This window comes from Labeo rohita, chromosome 8 (assembly GCF_022985175.1).
Source record: "Labeo rohita strain BAU-BD-2019 chromosome 8, IGBB_LRoh.1.0, whole genome shotgun sequence".
NCBI lineage: Eukaryota > Metazoa > Chordata > Actinopteri > Cypriniformes > Cyprinidae > Labeo > Labeo rohita.
Genome location: NC_066876.1, coordinates 32,344,859 through 32,363,315, shown reverse-complemented (window position 1 = coordinate 32,363,315; position 18,457 = coordinate 32,344,859). Strand labels below are relative to the sequence as shown.

General features: G+C 34.9%; 2 protein-coding genes across 2 annotated transcripts in view; one reads left to right on the top strand and one right to left on the bottom strand.

The window, feature by feature from the left end:
• pi4kab (phosphatidylinositol 4-kinase, catalytic, alpha b) overlaps positions 1-17,050 on the top strand; it is a 33,787-nt gene extending 16,737 nt beyond the window's left edge. The window contains exons 16-30 of the mRNA XM_051117277.1: positions 80-263; positions 620-723; positions 1,762-1,930; positions 2,021-2,071; positions 9,870-9,978; positions 10,095-10,231; positions 10,741-10,874; positions 10,972-11,054; positions 11,179-11,249; positions 11,339-11,463; positions 13,420-13,501; positions 13,604-13,687; positions 13,767-13,856; positions 16,653-16,772; positions 16,848-17,050. Of these exons, the coding sequence (XP_050973234.1) occupies positions 80-263; positions 620-723; positions 1,762-1,930; positions 2,021-2,071; positions 9,870-9,978; positions 10,095-10,231; positions 10,741-10,874; positions 10,972-11,054; positions 11,179-11,249; positions 11,339-11,463; positions 13,420-13,501; positions 13,604-13,687; positions 13,767-13,856; positions 16,653-16,772; positions 16,848-16,901 (1,597 nt within the window). The 3' untranslated portion in view covers positions 16,902-17,050. The remainder of the gene's footprint in view (positions 1-79; positions 264-619; positions 724-1,761; positions 1,931-2,020; positions 2,072-9,869; positions 9,979-10,094; positions 10,232-10,740; positions 10,875-10,971; positions 11,055-11,178; positions 11,250-11,338; positions 11,464-13,419; positions 13,502-13,603; positions 13,688-13,766; positions 13,857-16,652; positions 16,773-16,847) is intronic.
• serpind1 (serpin peptidase inhibitor, clade D (heparin cofactor), member 1) lies at positions 4,416-8,814 on the bottom strand. The gene is made up of 5 exons (XM_051117281.1): positions 8,660-8,814; positions 7,084-8,000; positions 5,543-5,816; positions 4,998-5,142; positions 4,416-4,824 (listed from the first exon to the last, which is right to left on the bottom strand). The coding sequence occupies exons 2-5, from the start codon at positions 7,997-7,999 to the stop codon at positions 4,633-4,635; spliced, it is 1,527 nt and encodes a 508-aa protein (XP_050973238.1). The 5' UTR covers position 8,000; positions 8,660-8,814; the 3' UTR covers positions 4,416-4,632.
• Positions 17,051-18,457: the final 1,407 nt, after the last annotated feature.

The window sequence follows — 18,457 nt, the reverse complement described above, 5'->3', positions numbered from 1 at the left end:
ACACACTGTCTGTCTCTTTCTGTCTCTGTGAGTGATGTGATGTGATTTTATTGACTCGAGCGGGTGTGTTTCTCCTCAGGGAGGCTCATCTCATCCCCGATCACACCATCCGCGCGCTCGGTCACATCGCCGTGGCCATGAGAGACTGTCCTAAAGTGATGGAGCCCATCCTGCAGATCCTGCAGCAGAAGTTCTGTCAGCCTCCCTCGCAGTTAGACGTGCTGATCATAGACCAGCTGGGCTGCATGGTCATTACCGGGAACGTAAGGATCTGATTTACACACATAATTACAGCTGTTCACTGCATGAAGATGTGTTTATTTTCAGCCGATTCCTTCTTTGCATGTCTTGTACGGTTCACCACCCACAGTGTTGTTGTTTGCATCATGGTTCTTGTCTAATGAATTACGATGTGTCCATTTTGAAGCATTTTTAAATGGCTATTCACGGTAAAAGAAAGAAACTGTGCGCAGTTGATTAAACAATGAGCAAAGATGCAATGCAAATACAAAGAATCTTTAATTCTTTCTCTTTCATATACCAAGAATATAGCAAATCTACAGTATATTATAGATAGATATTTTCTTACAGACAGTGTGTGATTTGTTTTTTACTACAGCAATACATCTATCAGGAGGTCTGGAACCTGTTCCAGCAGATCAGTGTAAAAGCCAGTAATGTGGTGTATTCAGCCACCAAAGACTACAAGGACCATGGATACAGTGTGTGTGTGTGTGTGTGTATGTGTGTGGTTACCTGATGCATTTTTTAATGCATTATTTTACTGTATGAGAAATGCTTAATACCATATATGGAAATGTAAGGCATTTTAAAGATTTAAACAAGTCTGTCTAATCATAATATTTGTCAAGGTTTTTTTCAACCAAAAAAGTCAGAATTTAGCTTTTAATGACCAATTTTCAGACTCTGTCTTTAGAATACATTTGAATTTAAATTAAACGGGCTGTTTAATTAGTTTAATTTTTGCATTTGTATCTTTTTATTTTTTTTTTCTAAGTATGCATTTAGACAGTCGAGTCCCATTTTAATTATGATTTTGGAAGGATTTATTAATTAATTGACTTTCAGTAATGTTTTGTATAAAATATTTAAGGGAGAAGTCCACTTCCAGAACAACAATTTACAGATGCAGCTTCAAAGGACTCTAAATGATCCCAGCCAAGGAAGAAGGGTCTTATCTAGTGAAACGATCAGTCATTTTTTTCGAAAAATTAACATTTGTATTTTTTTTTTTTTTTTTTTTTTTTTTTTAAGCACGAAAGCTTATGTAGCACAGGCTCTGGGATGCGCGTCCACGATGCCACGAATTAGTGATGGGTCGTTCTTGACCAATTTGTTCATTTTGAACGAATCTTTAATGTGACTTGGGAAGAACGAGTTGTCTCAGGGAGTGATTCGTTCAGTTGCGCATGCGCAACATCCTATTAGGTTCTGTACAGGAATTAGTTCACCTGTTTCAAGTCGTTCGAGTCGTTCGTTCATCTTATGGGGCTGTCGTGATGAATGAATGACTCGAACCCGAAAACTTGTCAGATAAGAGGTGTGGTGAGCTAATCATAGACTAAAGACCCAGGTAAACAATGAATTAACCTTTTCTGTTTGTTATAGCATTATAGTTTTGTCTTATTGTATTTTTTATGCTATTATACGTGATTTATATGTCTGTGCTGTTTATACATTAAATCTGCTTCCAGTGTGTCTCTGGTGATGTTTTAATGTGAAGAGTGTGTGTTTGTGCAGACACTGTTCTCTAGCTGTGATAAACGCCCTGGCGAATATTGCGGCTAACCTGCAGGGGGAGCAGCTGGTGGACGAGCTGCTGGTCAATCTGCTGGAGCTGTTTGTTCAGCTCGGCCTGGAGGGCAAAAGAGCCAGTGAACGCGCCAGTGACAAAGGACCGGCCCTCAAAGTCAGTCTGGCTTTACACTTACAGTTATTGAAAGGAGCATTCAGTGTGTCCTGAATGTTGTTTTAATTTAGTTTTTATTTAATTTTCTAGGCATCCAGCAGTGCTGGTAATCTAGGCGTCCTCATCCCTGTAATCGCTGTGGTAAGACACATAGACACACTCACAGTATTTAGTCCAATTTCTGGATAAATTGAGAATCCCATTTATTTTTAATAAATTGGAGACCATGATTTTCTCAAGATTCTGGAGGAAAAAAAAGATTAGAAAACTAAACAAAATATTGTAATTTACTAGTGGTTCTGACAGGCTGTTCATTGCTTATATCTATTAAAAACCTATATTCATTTAAACAAACAACAAAAAAAAAAACATTCAATGAAGGAGTCAGTGTCTCACTTCATTAAAACTTGTTTGACTATTGAAATCTCCTGAATGAATGATTCAATGACATACTTTTTGAAAACGCGCAGTTGTCGCCACCTCCTGGCGGAAGAGGATAAGCGTACAAGTGTTAAGATACTTTCGTTTTGATCGCTACTATAGACAATACGTGTTTATACCCAAACTATAAACTTTTATCCCAGTACTTCTGTTATTTAAATGTCTATTACATAAAAATAATGATTATAATATGGTTGAAAAGACTGTTTGTGTTGCTCTTTCTGCGTTCACATTTACCCCGACCCTCTGATTCATTAACATGGGCAGTGACAAAACATGCTTTTCACACTCCACTGACACTCACGATGAGAAACAGTCCTAATAGACATAGCTGAATCGTTGTCATTCAGGAATAAGATCGCGTGGGTGTTTGAATGGAGATCTCGATATTTTAAGGATTAATCGTGCAGTTCTAATGTAAACACAGCAAAATGTTTTATGGGGGATATCGTCACGAGATCTCGCGAGATCTGACTGGTCCCGCGAGACACATCGGATCTCGCAAGATCTCGTGCCCTGAGATATCGTCACATCCCTACTAATCAGTGGTGATGTTCTGTGATAATGTTAGGCTGCTTTTAGCCTTATGCTGGAGCTGGTTTCAGGCAACGAAACTAAATGTGTAAATAAATAAATACATTAGCACGATAATATCATGTATAGGCAATTTCGCAGGCTGATGATAGGATCCAACACTACTGTAGCGTATCATGTACTTGTACTCACCCTCCATGCATCCTAGGTGTACATGACTTCCTTCTTTCAGACGAATGCAATCGGAGTTATATTAAAATTTATCCTGGCACTCCCAAGCCTTAGAATGACATAGACAGGTGTTTCTCCTCATCAGTCCAAAACAAGTCCAATAATATGCATCCATCCATAATAAAAAAAAGTGCCTCACATGGCTCCAGGGGGGTTAATAAAGGCCTCCTGTAGCGAATTGATGTGTTTTTGTAAGAAAAATATTCATATTTAAAACAAAAGAATCACTTTAATCTAGCTTGCGCTAACAGTTGCACACAGAACTTGCTTCTTTGACAAGGGGCGTGACAGTACTGAAACACTGTCTAAGCTGTTCGCCAATCACAACGCAGTGGGACAGCTAACCAATCGCAACACATTTCGTTTTTTGGACGGTGGGCCTTCATTAAACCCGGAACTAATTAAGCCATATGTGCCAAGTATCGTAGTAATGTAAATTTTTTATTTTTTTTTTAAAAAAGTGTTTTTCGAACCACTAAGCATGAAAGCATGTTCTAGCACACCCCCAAAACAAAATCAATACTTTGTAAAAGAGCATAATAGGATCACTTTAAGGAAAGATGCTGCAAGCATAAATTTATGATTTTTGGAATTAAAATTGTATTAGCAAAATATTTAATAAACTTTATACTATTTAATACAATACTATTACAATTATAATATTATAAAATAAAATTATAATATTTTAAATTATATTTATACTATTTAAAGGCCACAAAATTCCATAGAAAGCTTCTTTTAAATAGTATAAATATTAAATGTAATTTTAATTTTCTATTAAACTGTATAAAAAATATTTCAGGTAACAACAAAGATGATCATGATGATATATTGCTAAAAATATTTTCCTCTGGGTCTGTTTTACATCTGAAATAATATGCAAATATTAATGAAAAGAAAAAATGTTTTTCTGTTCACTCCCTTTAAATGATTTATGAGCTCTCTGAGGGCTAGCATGCGTTTGAAGATCAGAGTGAATTTGGCAAGAGCATGAAAGTAACTAATCAAAGATCTGCATAAAGTTAGATAAATCTTGCTCTCATTTTGTAATCAGATACTGTGTTTTGTTAAAAAATGCAAGAGCTCTTTCTGCTGTTTTTGGATGCGTCATTTGTTCCTGTGTCCGTACAGAAATCGTAATTAGATCTCGAGCGCCTGTGGTTAGACTTTAACTTCTCTGACAAATATTTACTTGTCTTGCAAAATGTTCTGCCATGTTGTTGGTGTACTTGAGTGTTGTTTTTATTCACCCTTTGAACAGATGAATTCAATAAACCAGTCCTCTGATTCATTTTATTTAACAACATGTTCTGCTTCAAAAATACACTGGCGTTTATCAGTTGATGAACTTATGTGTTCTTAAATTTCACTAGCATTTCTTTACAAAACTCACTTCACTTGATAAAACAAAACAACCATCATTCTCATTTGCTTATTTGGCTAGCGCTTTAGTTACAGTGATGCATCAGCCTGCTGTATTGTGTATGTGTGTCTGATTAACTCTGTGAAGGGTCTACCACACGTCCCATGAACACAACACAGCCCGTGCGATGCTCGTAGATGAGGAAGAGGAAGGGCCGGTCCACAATGAAGCGAGTCTGTGTTGATAAAGGCATGAATCCGATGTGTGTCATTGCTGCCGCCTCCGTACCCTCTTCATTGACTGTAATGGTGCCCTGATGCTTAAACTAAGAGAAAAGATGCAGAGGTTTGCAGGAAAAGGTGGTTATGATGGAGCAATGAAAGGTCAAAGAGTATGATTTTGTAAGAGATTAGGAGTAGGCGACCTAAAGTGCTCTCAACACAACAGTAAAAAGGCCTGTTGTTGAATTTGTTTGCCACATGTCAGTTGTTCTCTTACCCAATTGACGATGACTTTCTCTGAAGTCATTGGCGAAAAGTCACCCTTTTCAGTGAACGGGTCCGCCAGCCCCATTTCCTTCAGGTGGTCAATCAAGTCGTAGTTCTGCTCCAGCTTAAACCGAGGGAAGACCACCTCTCGAGTCCTACCAGAGAAAGATTTTCAGACCATGCAAAGCCAAAAAGACAACTGAAGATTGATTTAACCAAGTAGGATGTATTCCTGGATCAATATCCTTATCAAACCCTGACACTAACCTCTAACCCTAACCTTAGATCATAGACTGAACTATATTCCAAGTCATAACATGCCACTAAAAGTTGAATTTCAGTGAAATTATATGGTGATAAGAATACTGGTCAACGCTAAACTTAGATCTACTATCTGATAGGTTGATAGCAGTGTTGTTCCATAACCAACAAGGATTCAGGAATTTGTCCAACTTGGGTAAATCAATTTAAGCACTTAAAGTCATTGAGTCAGGCATGAAATTGCTTTGTTGACTTGTTTGCAATTTGGTCTCAAGCCTGTGGCTAGTGCTTTACCTGTTGGTCATGTTGTTAAGCCACTTGTTGATCAAGGTTGGGGAGATCTCCTGCTCCAGGGATCTCATTCCAGAGAGTTTCTGAGGAACGGCAATGATCATGCTGATATTTCCGGCATAGGGCAGTTGCAGTATGTCGCAGTTGAGCTCGTGGTCGGCTGCCGCCAGGTAGCTTCCTTTGTTCTGCATCATGGGAACGCGCACCTGCTTTTTCTCACTGACACGGAATTGCCGGTAGTGTGTCAGTTCCTTCGGGAATTTCTGCTCCCACGTACCTGCATTTGTTGTGCCAGCAAAAAACATCACATGGTGGTGTTATTTGAGAGCTTCATGCAATATTATTCCTACTGGCTTCCAATCTGTTGAAAGCAGGGGTGTACAGTTCCTGGAGGACCACCTTCCTGCAGAGTTTAGCTCCAGCCATAATTTAATACACCTGAAGCTAATCAAGGTCTTCAGAATCACTTTCAGGCATGTTTGTTGGAGCTACACTCTGCAAGAAAGTGATTCTTCAGGAGCAGGATTGCCCCCCCTCACCCCCACCCCGGTTGAGACAGAAGTTCTTGTTTACTAAATATATCTACAGCAGGGGTAGCCAACGCTTCTCCTGGAGGAACATCTTCCAGCAGGATTTAGCTCAGGTCTTTATTAAACAGATCTGAACTAGTTAATCAAGGTCTTCAGGATCACAAGAAATCTTCAGGTACATGTGTTGGAGCTACATGCTGCAGGTAATTGGCCCTCCAGGAGCAGGGTTGGACACCCCAGTTGAAACAGAAGTTCCTATTCACCAAAATCTACAGCAGTAGACAGCCCTCATCTCAGAGGGGTATTATCCTGCAGAGTTTAGTTCTTGCCCTCATTAAATATACGTGAACTGGCTAATCAAGGTTTTCAGGATTGGAAGAAACTTCCAGTGCTAAGTGCTAAACTCTGTGAGGACTTGGCCCTCCTGGAGCAAGATTGGACGTCCCTCTTCACCAAAGATCTGCAGCAGGGAGATCCAATCCTGCTCCTGTAGGGAGCTTTATAAGCAAACATGCCAGCTAATCAATGTGTTCAGGAGTACTTGAAAATTACAGCCAGGTGTTTTGGGCAAGGTTGGAACTGAAGTCTCAAGTAAGGTAAGCCTCCAGAAACAGGGTTGGCTTCACTGACCTGTTGAAAAAGCCATCTTAAGCTGGATTTGTGCCGGCTTATGTTGGTTTATTACAGGTCTAGTTGGTGGACCAGCATAGTTACGAGGTTTGCCAGCAAAACTTGGTTAACCAGGTTCACAAGAAAGACCATGTTTGTTTGACCAGCCTCAATGTGACAAGGGACGTCTTGCTGGTTAACCATGTCAAGATGCTGTTCTATTCAGTCAGGCTAACATAAAAATAAATGTTTAATATTGAGCTCAAAACATTTCACATAGTACATGATTATTTGCTTTAGGATTGACTGTTCAAATGAGGGATTAAAACCATTAGTCCTAAAGAGTTCAAATCTTTAGGTCTTGACCCAATTAACAACCACCAAAATTGGCTAGAATCGATTCACCTTTGAAGTAGAGATAGTTCAGGAGCATCACTACCATGTTGGGGTCTACGCTCTTCAGGGGTTCCTTTATCAGACCTTTGGTGATCTTCTGAATGCGCTGGTTGGCCTTCACAAGGAAGGCCGGGTCAGCAAAGTCCACAGACTGCGGCTCGGCGAAGTAGTACGTCTTTGCATCACCACGGAAAGCCTCCTGTATGGGGACGTTTCTTTTCACGTACAGGTCATTAACGGAGCGCAAGTTGTAGCCGAAGTTCCGTCGGAAGAGCCTGTGTGTGAGTTTGCGGAACAGCTTGTGCACGGTCGCGTTATCGTAATGAGTGCTGGCGTTGACGAATTCGCCAAATCCGAGAGTTTGGTAGAGTTGTTCCTGAGTGGTTGGGCCGGCTCCCAGAGCCATCATCCCCATCGCAATGGAGATCCCAACCGGAGCGAGCAGAATGTTGTCCGTCTGGTTAAGTCGGTTGCGCAGTTTCCGATAAAGCCGACACCCAAAGCGAGCGTTAACCACATTGATACGCTGTAGGCGCGTTCTTCCGTGGAAGAGCCGCAAGAGGCGTGCTCGCCGTATTTTGGGGTCACTGGGTTCCCCGAACAGGTCCAGGTCAGGAGCAGGCGTGGAGATCTCATCTATGTGGTCGCCTTCACTATAGTCATCTTCACCCTCCGCCAAGATCTTATCGAAGTCAATGTAGTCTTCATCTTCCAGCCCTTCCAATGGGAGGTCATTTGTTACCGTATTCTCCCGATGGAAGTCCAGAGGAATGGACTCTATGTCTGTATTCTCTCCATCTGGAGAAAGTCCACGGGCATCCACCTTTTCCTTCTCATGACCAGTGAAGTGTGAACCAAGGTCTTTGACCCCAGCCAGAGCGGGGCTGCTCAGGAGAGAGGCTAAAATTACTGCAACGAGCCACATCCTATGAAAACAAGCATACATGGGAATGCTGAACGATTGACACATTTACTTACATAAATTACACAAACATTTCTATGAGATTTAACACACAGTGCATATATGCCATGTATACATATACATTTACTAATTTAGCAGATGCTTTTATCCAAAGCAGCATTCATTTACCAGCATTAGTATACTGTTATGATATTTAATTATATTGTAATTTTTTTATTTGAATATTTTATTATTTTAATTTTTAAAAATTTATTTTTTAAACTTTATTTTAATTTTCCATTATTTTTTTTTTCAGTGTTAGTAAATTTAGTACTTCAGCTACCAACTATTTCCAGTTAGTTGGCAAGGCATTTCTAGTATAAGGTTTTAATTTATTTTATTTCAGTTTTATTTCAAATGACGATTTTTTTTATGCATGTAAACAATGTTAGCAATAACAACACTGATCCAAAGTGTCTTACAAATGATGTAAATCCAAAGCTGTGACCACTATGGACAGTTATGAGGACACTCAATGTCCAAAACAGTGGTGGATCAATAATTCAATGATTTTCAATAATTGTTGAAGTTTTGCGTTTGGTTATTTCTTTAGCTTGATCTCAGAAATATCACACCAATGTCAACAGTCTTATGAAATAATTTATGCTAGTTTGAGCTGCTTACCTGCTCTCTCCCTCTGAAATCTCTGTGTTTTTGTGTGTGGATGGTCCGTTTGTGGATTCGTTCTCCAGCTGGACTTTGAAGTGGCTCTTCACTGATCAAACAGCAGCGAGTTCAGTCAGTCCTCGCAGACCTTCATCTGACTCATTTAACCCTTGAAATGCACTCAATCCTTTAATACTACATGCAAATGAATGCAGATACACTGTAAATTACCTCTTAGGACTTAGATTACCATAGTTAAACTGCATAGCTTTTATCCTAATTTCTCTGACAACTGTATAAAGAGGAAATTGGCACACCGTTTTATTGTATATAAAGTTGCAATTGTTTTAGAAAAGGTTCTTGATGTGATTTGTGATCTGACTTGGAAGCTAAATGTGATCCTGGACCACAAAACCAGTCTTAAATAGCATAGATATGTTTTTAGCAATAGCCAACAATACATACTGTAGTATGGGTCAAAATTATCGATTTTTCTTTTATGCTAAAATCATATTAAGTAAAGATCATGATCCATGAAGATATTTGGTAAATTTCCTACCATAAATATATCAATACATCATATTTGATTTGTAATATGGATCACTAAGAAATTAATTTGGACAACTTTAAAGGTGATTTTCTCAATATTTTTGTAGTCTAGGGTCACAAATTGTGCTTATTGCATATCAGTCGATGGATTAAAAAAATGTTATGTAATCTTGCTTTAGAAAAACTGACATGTATACATTCTTACAGGAAAAGTATATGTATTTTTTGATTTTGACTCCATTTAAACTTTTTTTTTTTTTTTTTTTTTTTTTTTCCCACAATACAAGCAGATAATGTGCAATATTAAACAGCGTGGTTATGAACAAATCAGTGATCAGTACAAGCAACAGTTATTAAATTTATATATGTATTTTTTTTATTTTAAAGTAACATTTTAAATTCAGTTTTTAATATATTCATTTTTAAATTGTATTTATTTATTATTTACATTTTATTTTGTATAGTATTTGTATTTATTTATGTAATTTGTATTTTTTTTTTTTTTTTATTATTTTTATATTTTTATTTTATGTTTGGCTATAACAATTTTGTAATAAATGGAATTGAAAAAAAATAAATGCACAGACGGCGGCAGCTTTTTTTAGGATATAGCCCTTTGAAATGACCAGCATTTTCAGAATGTTTCTATATTTAAAGTAATTGTGTTTTGTGTTTGCAGTTGACCCGCCGATTGCCCCCCATTAAAGAGGCCAAACCTCGCCTGCAGAAGCTGTTTAGAGATTTCTGGCTCTATTCTGTGGTCATGGGTTTTGCTGTGGAAGGCTCTGGTAAGGAAGTAAAATCATCAGCATCACTGGCAGCATCCATTCGCCACATGCACAGTGTCTCTTATCAGGATGGTAGATTTTGAGCTCTTTTCTACAGCAGTGTGTATGTGTTTTAGGTCTGTGGCCTGAGGAGTGGTACGAGGGAGTGTGTGAAATCGCCACTAAATCTCCACTGCTCACGTTCCCCAGTGGAGAACCGCTGCGTTCAGAACTCCAGTACAACTCGGCTCTGAAGAACGACACGGTTACTCCGGTATCCCAGTGATCTCTCACTGTCTCAGTGTAGTTTTACAGCTGCCAGGTTTTGAAGGGATAGTTCACCCAAAAATTAAAATGATGTCTTCATTTCATCACCCTCCAGTTGTTTCTTTGTAGAATGTTGGTAACCAAACAGTTAACGGTAGCCAGTGACTTCCATAGGATCTTTTCCATGCTATGGAAGTCAGCTGTTTGGTTACCAACATTCCTCAGAATATCTTCTTTTGTGCAGGAGAAAAAAATCTTGCAGGTATAGAACAGCTTGAGGGTGAGTAAATGTGACTCATGCTGGTTCATTAAGCTCCCTTTAAGCCCAATGCACCAAAGAGTAATTAAACATCTAAAATGATCGTGCTGACTGACATGTGTAAAGCGCGTGCACAAGACAGGAGACACATATTAAGCAGACGGTCTACTGATGCTCTAATGACTGCTAGTTGACATGGGGTTGCAATGTTGCTTATAGAATGTCAAAATAAAGTGTTACCAATCTCCCTTTTGAAGGCAGAGTTAAGTGAACTGCGCAGCACCATCATTAATTTGTTGGATCCGTCACCTGAAGCCGCTGCTCTCATCAATAAACTCGACTTCGCCATGTCCACTTACCTGCTGTCTGTGTACCGGCTGGAGTATATGAGGTTAGAGATGCTTTCCTTCTCCAGCTTCTCTCATTGTGGTGATTTTTATGTGTGATCTGTGGGTCTCTTTCTGTGTTTTAATTTTTCTCTTCCTCAGGATGTTGCACTCGAATGATGCTGATCGCTTCCAGGTGATGTTCAGATACTTTGAGGACAAGGCCATCCAGAAAGACAAATCAGGTCAGAAACATGACAGAATTTAACGTTGTTGATTTTAAATGTTTACTGCAAGATGTAAAAATCCATCATTATCACTATCATTGCAGATAATCCTTATCTTGTCTTTCTCTATCTGCAAATGCAGGCATGATGCAATGTGTGATTTGTGTGGGTGATAAAGTCTTTGAGGTTTTCCTGCAGATGATGGCTGAAAAAGTGAGTTAAGCATTTGAAGGATCTCTCAGCACTGAACCAAATAGATATTGATCGCTCATTATTGACAGTGGCATTGCTTTCTGTTTCAGCCCAAGACTAAAGAGCACGAGGAGGAGCTGGAGCGCCACGCTCAGTTCCTATTGGTCAACTTTAACCACACCCACAAGAGGATCCGCAGGGTGGCAGATAAATACCTCTCAGGACTCGCTGAAACGTACAGTATTTCACAGATTTTCCCTTCCTAGACAGCATATTAAGCATTATTTATAATGTAAACTGAACAATTTCAGTCTACTTGTAGTTTTTATGCTTATTTTATGCTTATTAAAGTTATTGAGTTCCACGTGAAGTCTGAAAGTGCTGTAAGTTTACATTTGAAAACACAAATTGTGTTTTGAGAATCATATATAAATATGTTATCAACAAAAGATCTTTAAGGTCTCCCTGCGGTTTGCTACCAAAAATAAAAGCTCTATGGTTTAATTTTTGAAGGACAGACATATTCATTAGTTGTTAGTCATTATACAGTTGTTCTGTAAAATATATTTTTTTTTATTTTGTAATTTTTATTTTTAGTATTTTTATAATAGTATTATTGCTATAATAAAATATTTCTTTATTGACAGAAATTATTTTTGTAATTTCAAAACAAAACCAACAGCAGTAGTATTAGTAGTAGTAATATTTTTCATAATATTTTATTTTTTTTAGCATTTTAGTATTTTTATAATAGTAGTATTATTGTTATAATAAAATAGTTATTTTTTGACTAAATTTTATTATTGCTATAATAAAATATTTCTTTTTAAATTTACATTTCACAACAAAAACAGCAGCAGGATTAGTAGTAGTAATAATTTGTATCTTTTTTTTTTTTTTACATTTTAGTATTTTTATAATAGTAGTATTATTGCTATAATAAAATATTTATTTATTGACTTTTTTTTTTTTTTTTTTTTTTTTTTTGCAATTTCACAACAAAAACAACAGCAGTAGTATTAGTAGTAGTAATATTTTATTATAATTCTTTTAGCATTTTAGTATTTTTATAATAGTATTATTGCTATAATAAAATATTTCTGTATTGACTGAATTTTTGTAATTTTACAACAAAAACAACAGCAGTAGTATTAGTAGTAGTAATACCTTTTCGAATTTTTTTTTTAGCATTTTAGTATTTTTATAATAGTAGTATTATTGCTATAATAAAATTTATTTTTTGACTGATTTTTTTGTAATTTCACAACAAAAAAACTGCAGCAGTAATAGTAATAATTTTTATAATAATTATTTTTTTTTAGCATTTATAGTTTTTTTTTTTGTTTTTTTTTTTTTTAGCATTTTTAGTATTTCTATAATAAAATAGTTCTTTTTGGACTGAATTTTGTAATTTTACAACAAAAACAACAGCAGCAGTATTAGTAGTAGTAATAATTTTATAATAATTACATTTGTTTTGCATTTTAGTATTTTTAAGATAGTAGTATATTATTGCTATAATAAAATATTTCTTTATTGACTGAATTTTTGTAATTTCACAACAAAAAACAACAGGAGCAGCATTAGTAGTAGTAAACAAATTGTATAATAATTTATTACTTTTTCAGTTATTATAATTACTATTATTATTATTAGTAGTAGTAGTACTACTACTACTACAGTAATTTTATTGCTATAGTAAAATATTTATATTAAAAAGTTTTTTGTAATTTAATAATAATAATTGAAATTTTATTTATCAATTTAATTGTTGTAATTTAACATCAATTACAATACTTATTTATAGCACATTTTATACACAGTAGCAATTCAAAGTGCTTTGCATAAAAAGTAATTATAATCATAAAATTAATAATAAAATTTAATAAAATAATCAGAATTAATCACAACAATAAAAGCAAAGAATAAAAAATTAAAATGAATTAAAACAATTAAGAATAAAAAATGAGGATACATAAAAGACAATGCAATATTATTATTCATTTAAAAATATGTACTGTATTGTTGTTGTTTTATTAGCTTATTGACTGCTAGTTGACATGGAGTTGCAATGTTGCTTATAAAATGTCAAAATGAAGTGTTACTGATCTTGTGTTGTTGTTTTTGTTGTTGTATAGTCATATACAATAACACTAAAAGCTCAAATCTCTCAAATCTCTTTGCCCTGTAGGTTTCCTCATCTTTTATGGAGTGGAAGAGTTTTGAAGACCATGTTGGACATCTTGCAGACTCTGTCTCTGTCCCTGAGCGCCGTCAGTACAGCAATCATCCAAAAACCAGCACATGACCAATATTACTAGTATTTACAATAACTCTCACATATCAGTCACTTAACCCAACCTCCTGTAATACAGGACATCCACAAGGATCAGCCGTACTACGACATACCCGACACTCCGTACAGAATAACAGTCCCAGACACGCATGAGGCGCGAGAGGTGAGATGCAGCCTCTGAACAATGAATTAACTCGCAATATGAGTCCAGTGTTTTAAAATGTTTTGTGTTTGTTGTCCAGAGCATCGTGAAGGACTTTGCCGCCCGTTGTGGAGAGATCTTAAAGGAGGCCATGAAATGGGCCGCTTCAGTTACCAAATCTCATCTCCAGGTCAGTTGCATTCTATGCATTGAAAGTATGTACTGTCTGAGATGTGGTTTATGTAATCATGTGTTGCATGCTCATGCACTCATGCAGACAACATGAATTAGAGTCTGATTCCTGTCATTCACTAATCAATCCTCTCTTATCTCAGAATTTTCAGTCCCATCAGCTCTTTTGACTAAGTTTTAAAAACAGCTTTTAAAAATGTATTTATGAAAAAACATTAATTATTATACATTTTTATGCATCCAAAATGCATCTAAAGTTTATATGTTCGTATTATTATTATTATTATTATTATTATTATTATTGGCATGCAATGTTTGCATGTTGTTAAATCAAAATTTATTATTACTCGTGTTGATACATCAGCTTCACATTTCTTATTTATTTATTTATTTATATTTAATTTTACAACTGATAAATTAAAAAAAAATGATCTGTTCTTCCGTAGCAGATGGATTTGTGGGTAATATTAGCCTCCAAAAGTGTGCACAGATGCTTGCTTCCACCAGAAATAGTTTACCATCTGGGCCTCTCTGGCAAATGATTGGACGTGAATAGGATGCAGTGTTAGTTTGAGTCATGCTGAGTTGGAAATCAGTCAGTTATAGTAATACTGTGGTGTTCTTTGAGTGCCATGTAAATACCAAGGTTTATGAATATGTTAATCATTAAAGGGGTCATCGGATGCAAACTTCACTTTTTCAGCATCTTACCTCAGATCAGCTGTAACAGTCCGACCTCCATTGTTTCAATGCCGGAGCAGGGATGTAAGTTAGACAAGAATATCTCAGAGTGAGCGATTGAGGTGTTGTGTTGCTGGATGTAATAATGAACATAGTGGTCGTCATTTACTGCCAATATCTGAGCCACTGAAGATGCAGTGGATTACATTTGTTTGTGAAGGGAATGCGCCTCCCGATCTACATAAATGCGTCTATGTTCGCGCAAATCATTCGTCATCCAGCTTCACTTACAGCAGAAGTGAGTATAAAAGGTTTTTTTATGAATCTCTGCAATCACCTTTCCTAATAATGTGCTAGTTAGCAAGTTTCGCGGCTAAATGCGGCTAAAGTAAACAATCTCTCGAGCAGGGGCGGGGCGAGCAGAGATAATTTGCATTTAAAGGAACAATCCCTCAGAATGGAATGATTTTTGCTGAGCTCATTTTGACAAGGTAAAAAGGGTGTCGTTTTACACAACCATTGAGAATTTTTAACCAAAGTATATTAGAGACTTTTCATTAAGACTCTAAAGAATCATATCAACTGGTGGAAAATGATGACCCCTTTAACTAAGCTGAATTTTCAGCATCATTACTCCGGTCTTCAGTGTCACATGATCCTTTAGAAACCCCAGGCTGATTTGCTGCTCAAGAAACATTTCTGATTATTATCAATGTTGAAAACAGTTGTGCTGCACAATATACACTGCTGCTCAAAAGTTTGGAATCAGAGTTTTAATGGTTTATGAAGACATTTCTTATGCCGATCAAGGCTGCATTTGTTTGATCAAACATGCAGAAAAAAACAGTAATGCTGCAAAATGTTATAAAATAACATTTAAAAAAATAATTTTTTATATAAAAATATTTTTTTATAAAATATTTTTTTATTTTAATATACTTTAAAATATAATTTATTCCTGTGATGCAAAACTGAATTTTTATCAGTTGTTACTCCAGTCTTAAAGAAGAACAGAACAACAATTTACAGATAATTTACACACACCCTTGTTATCCAAGATGTTTATGTCTTTCTTTTTTTTAAGAAATTGTTTTTTTAGAAAACATTTCATGATTTTTTTCCATATAATAGACTTCAAAAATAATTTCAGAATCATCCTATATGTGACCCTGGACCACAAAACCAGTCTTAAGTCGCTGGGGTATATTTGTAGCAATAGCCAAAAATACATAGTATGGGTCAAAATTATACATTTTTATTTTATGCCAAAAATCATTAGGAAATTCTGTAAAGATCATGTTCCATGAAAATATTTTGTAAATTTCCTACTGTAAATCTATCAAAACTTAATTTTTGATTAGTAATATGCATTAAGAACTTCATTTGGACAACTTTAAAGGCGATTTTCTCAATATTTAGATTTTTTTGCACCCTCAGATTCCAGATACTCAAATAATTGTATCTCAGCCGAATATTTTCCTATCATAACAAACCATACATCAATGGAAAGCTTATTTATTCAGCTTTCAGGTGATGTATTAATCTCAATTTTGAAAAACTTAGATATAGGACGATTTTGAAGTTGAGGGAGAAAATACGGTCAGAGTTTTTCGACATACCCTAACTGTATTGAGCTAGAATACACAGAGTTCAGGGAGAGTAAGACAAGACGAGTGTTTGACATTAAAAAGTATATAAATTGTATTATTTTAATGGAAATAACCGATCGTTTCACTACATAAGACCCTTCTTCCTCAACCGGGATCGTTTACAATCACATTTGGGATCATTTAAAGCCGCATTTAAACTGCATTTTGGAAGTTCAAAATCGGGGCACCATATCAGTCCATTATATTGAGAAAAATCCTGAAATGTTTCCCTCAAAAAACACAGTTTCTTTACGACTGAAGAAAGAAAGACATCAACATGAGGATGAGTACATTATATGTAAATTCTGGAAGTGGACTTCTCTTTTAACTGTCACATAATCATTCTGAAATCATTGTTTTGTAACATTAAAAATGTCTTTACTATCGTTTTTGATCAATTTAATACAACCTTGATGGTTAAAAGTATTAATTTATTTCAAAAAATCTGTTTGTGTCTGTCTCAGGAGTATCTGAATAAGCATCAGATCTGGCTGTCGGGTTTGTCTCAGCACACGGGTTTGGCGATGGCTACCGAGAGCATTCTCAGCTTCGCGGGATACAACCGTCAAAGCACGACGTTGGGGGTGAGAAACACTTGAACAAAGTCTCTGTTACAAACACACATCCTGATGCTAACCAGTGCTGTACTTTTATGGTAGATTGTTACTGAGATGGTAACTGAGGTTTTTGGCCAGATTAAGGTAAGACGGTAATGAGTCTTTAGCGGATCGGAATAAAATCATCAGTCGCTTTACAATAAATCTTTAGTAAAATTGCTGATTTATTCCACATTCTTAAAATCAAATGACATGTTGAATCAGCTAAATTTACTAAATTCAAAACATAAGATTGACAGGATATTCAAATGTGTACATCATTTAAATACAAAAATAATTTATATCAATGCATTTATGCATTTATTTATACATGCATTTATTTATTCAGTTTCTGCATGTATGCATTGTGACATTATTTTTGACATTTAAGCACACTGTTACACAATTCTCAATGTTAAATATCTCATTCTCATGCAAAAATTTGTTTATTGCATGTATTTGTGCATTATGACATTTTTGACAGTAAAGTATTCTTACACAGTTACACAAAAAGATCTCATTCTTATATTATTTAATATTAATATGCATTTATTTGTACATGCATTTAAGCAATTATGCAATTATTTGTTGTGACATTATTTTTGGACAATTTTACACAATTCAAAATATAAAAAATATAATTCTTGTGTCATTTAAATAATATATTTTAATATTAATATGCATTTATTTCTGCATACATTTATGCAATTATTTATACATTTAACATTAATTTTGACAATTAAGCACACTTTTACACAATTCTCAGTACACAAAATCTCATTCTTATGTAATTGTATATATGCGTTTATTGTATATATTTGTTTTTTTATATTTAATATTAACATGCATTTATTTGTGCATGCATTTATGCAGTTATACATTGACAGTATTTTTTGACAATTATGTATACTTTTACACAATTCTCAGTGTCAGAATTTATTTCTATATTAATTTACATGCATTAGTTTTTGTTAAGATAATGCATGTAATTAAGCATACTTTAAATATAAAAATCTCATCTTTGTGTAATGAAACAATTTATTTTAATATAAATATGCATTTATTTGTACATGTGTTTATGCAATTATGCAATTATTAATATGTTGTGACATTATTTTTGGACAATTTTACACAATTCTAAATATAAAAAATATAATTCTTGTGTCTTTTAAATAATATACTTTAATATTAATACGCATTTATTTCTGCATGCAATTATGCAATTATTTATACATTTAAATTACAATTTTATTTTTGACAGTTAAGCATACTTAAACAGTTCTAAATGAACTAACTTCAAATGAACTTTAAATGTAAAATCTCATTCTTATATGATTTAAATAATATATTTTAATATTAATATGCATTTTTTTACATGCAATCATGCGATTATTTATACATTGTGACTTTTTTGACAATTAAACATACTTTTACACAATTCTAAATGTAAAAATCTTATATTTTATTATTAATGTACATTTGTTTGCATGCATTTATGTAGTTATACGTTAACAGTATTTTTTTTACAATTAAGTATACCTTTACACAATTCTAAATGAAAAAAATCTTATATTTAATATTAATATGCATTTATTTGTGCATGCTTTTATGCAGTTATACATTGACAGTATTTTTGGACAATTGTATACTTTTACACAATTCTCAGTGTCAGA

Coding starts and splice junctions, on each gene's coding strand:
- serpind1 (XM_051117281.1), bottom strand. CDS start 7,999: ATGTGGCTCGTTGCAGTAATTTTAGCCTCTCTCCTGAGCAGCCCCGCT. Junction 5,817..7,083: donor GAACTATCTCTACTTCAAAG/GTGAATCGATTC, acceptor CAACAAATGCAG/GTACGTGGGAGCAGAAATTC. Junction 4,825..4,997: donor AGAAAGTCATCGTCAATTGG/GTAAGAGAACAA, acceptor CTTTTCTCTTAG/TTTAAGCATCAGGGCACCAT.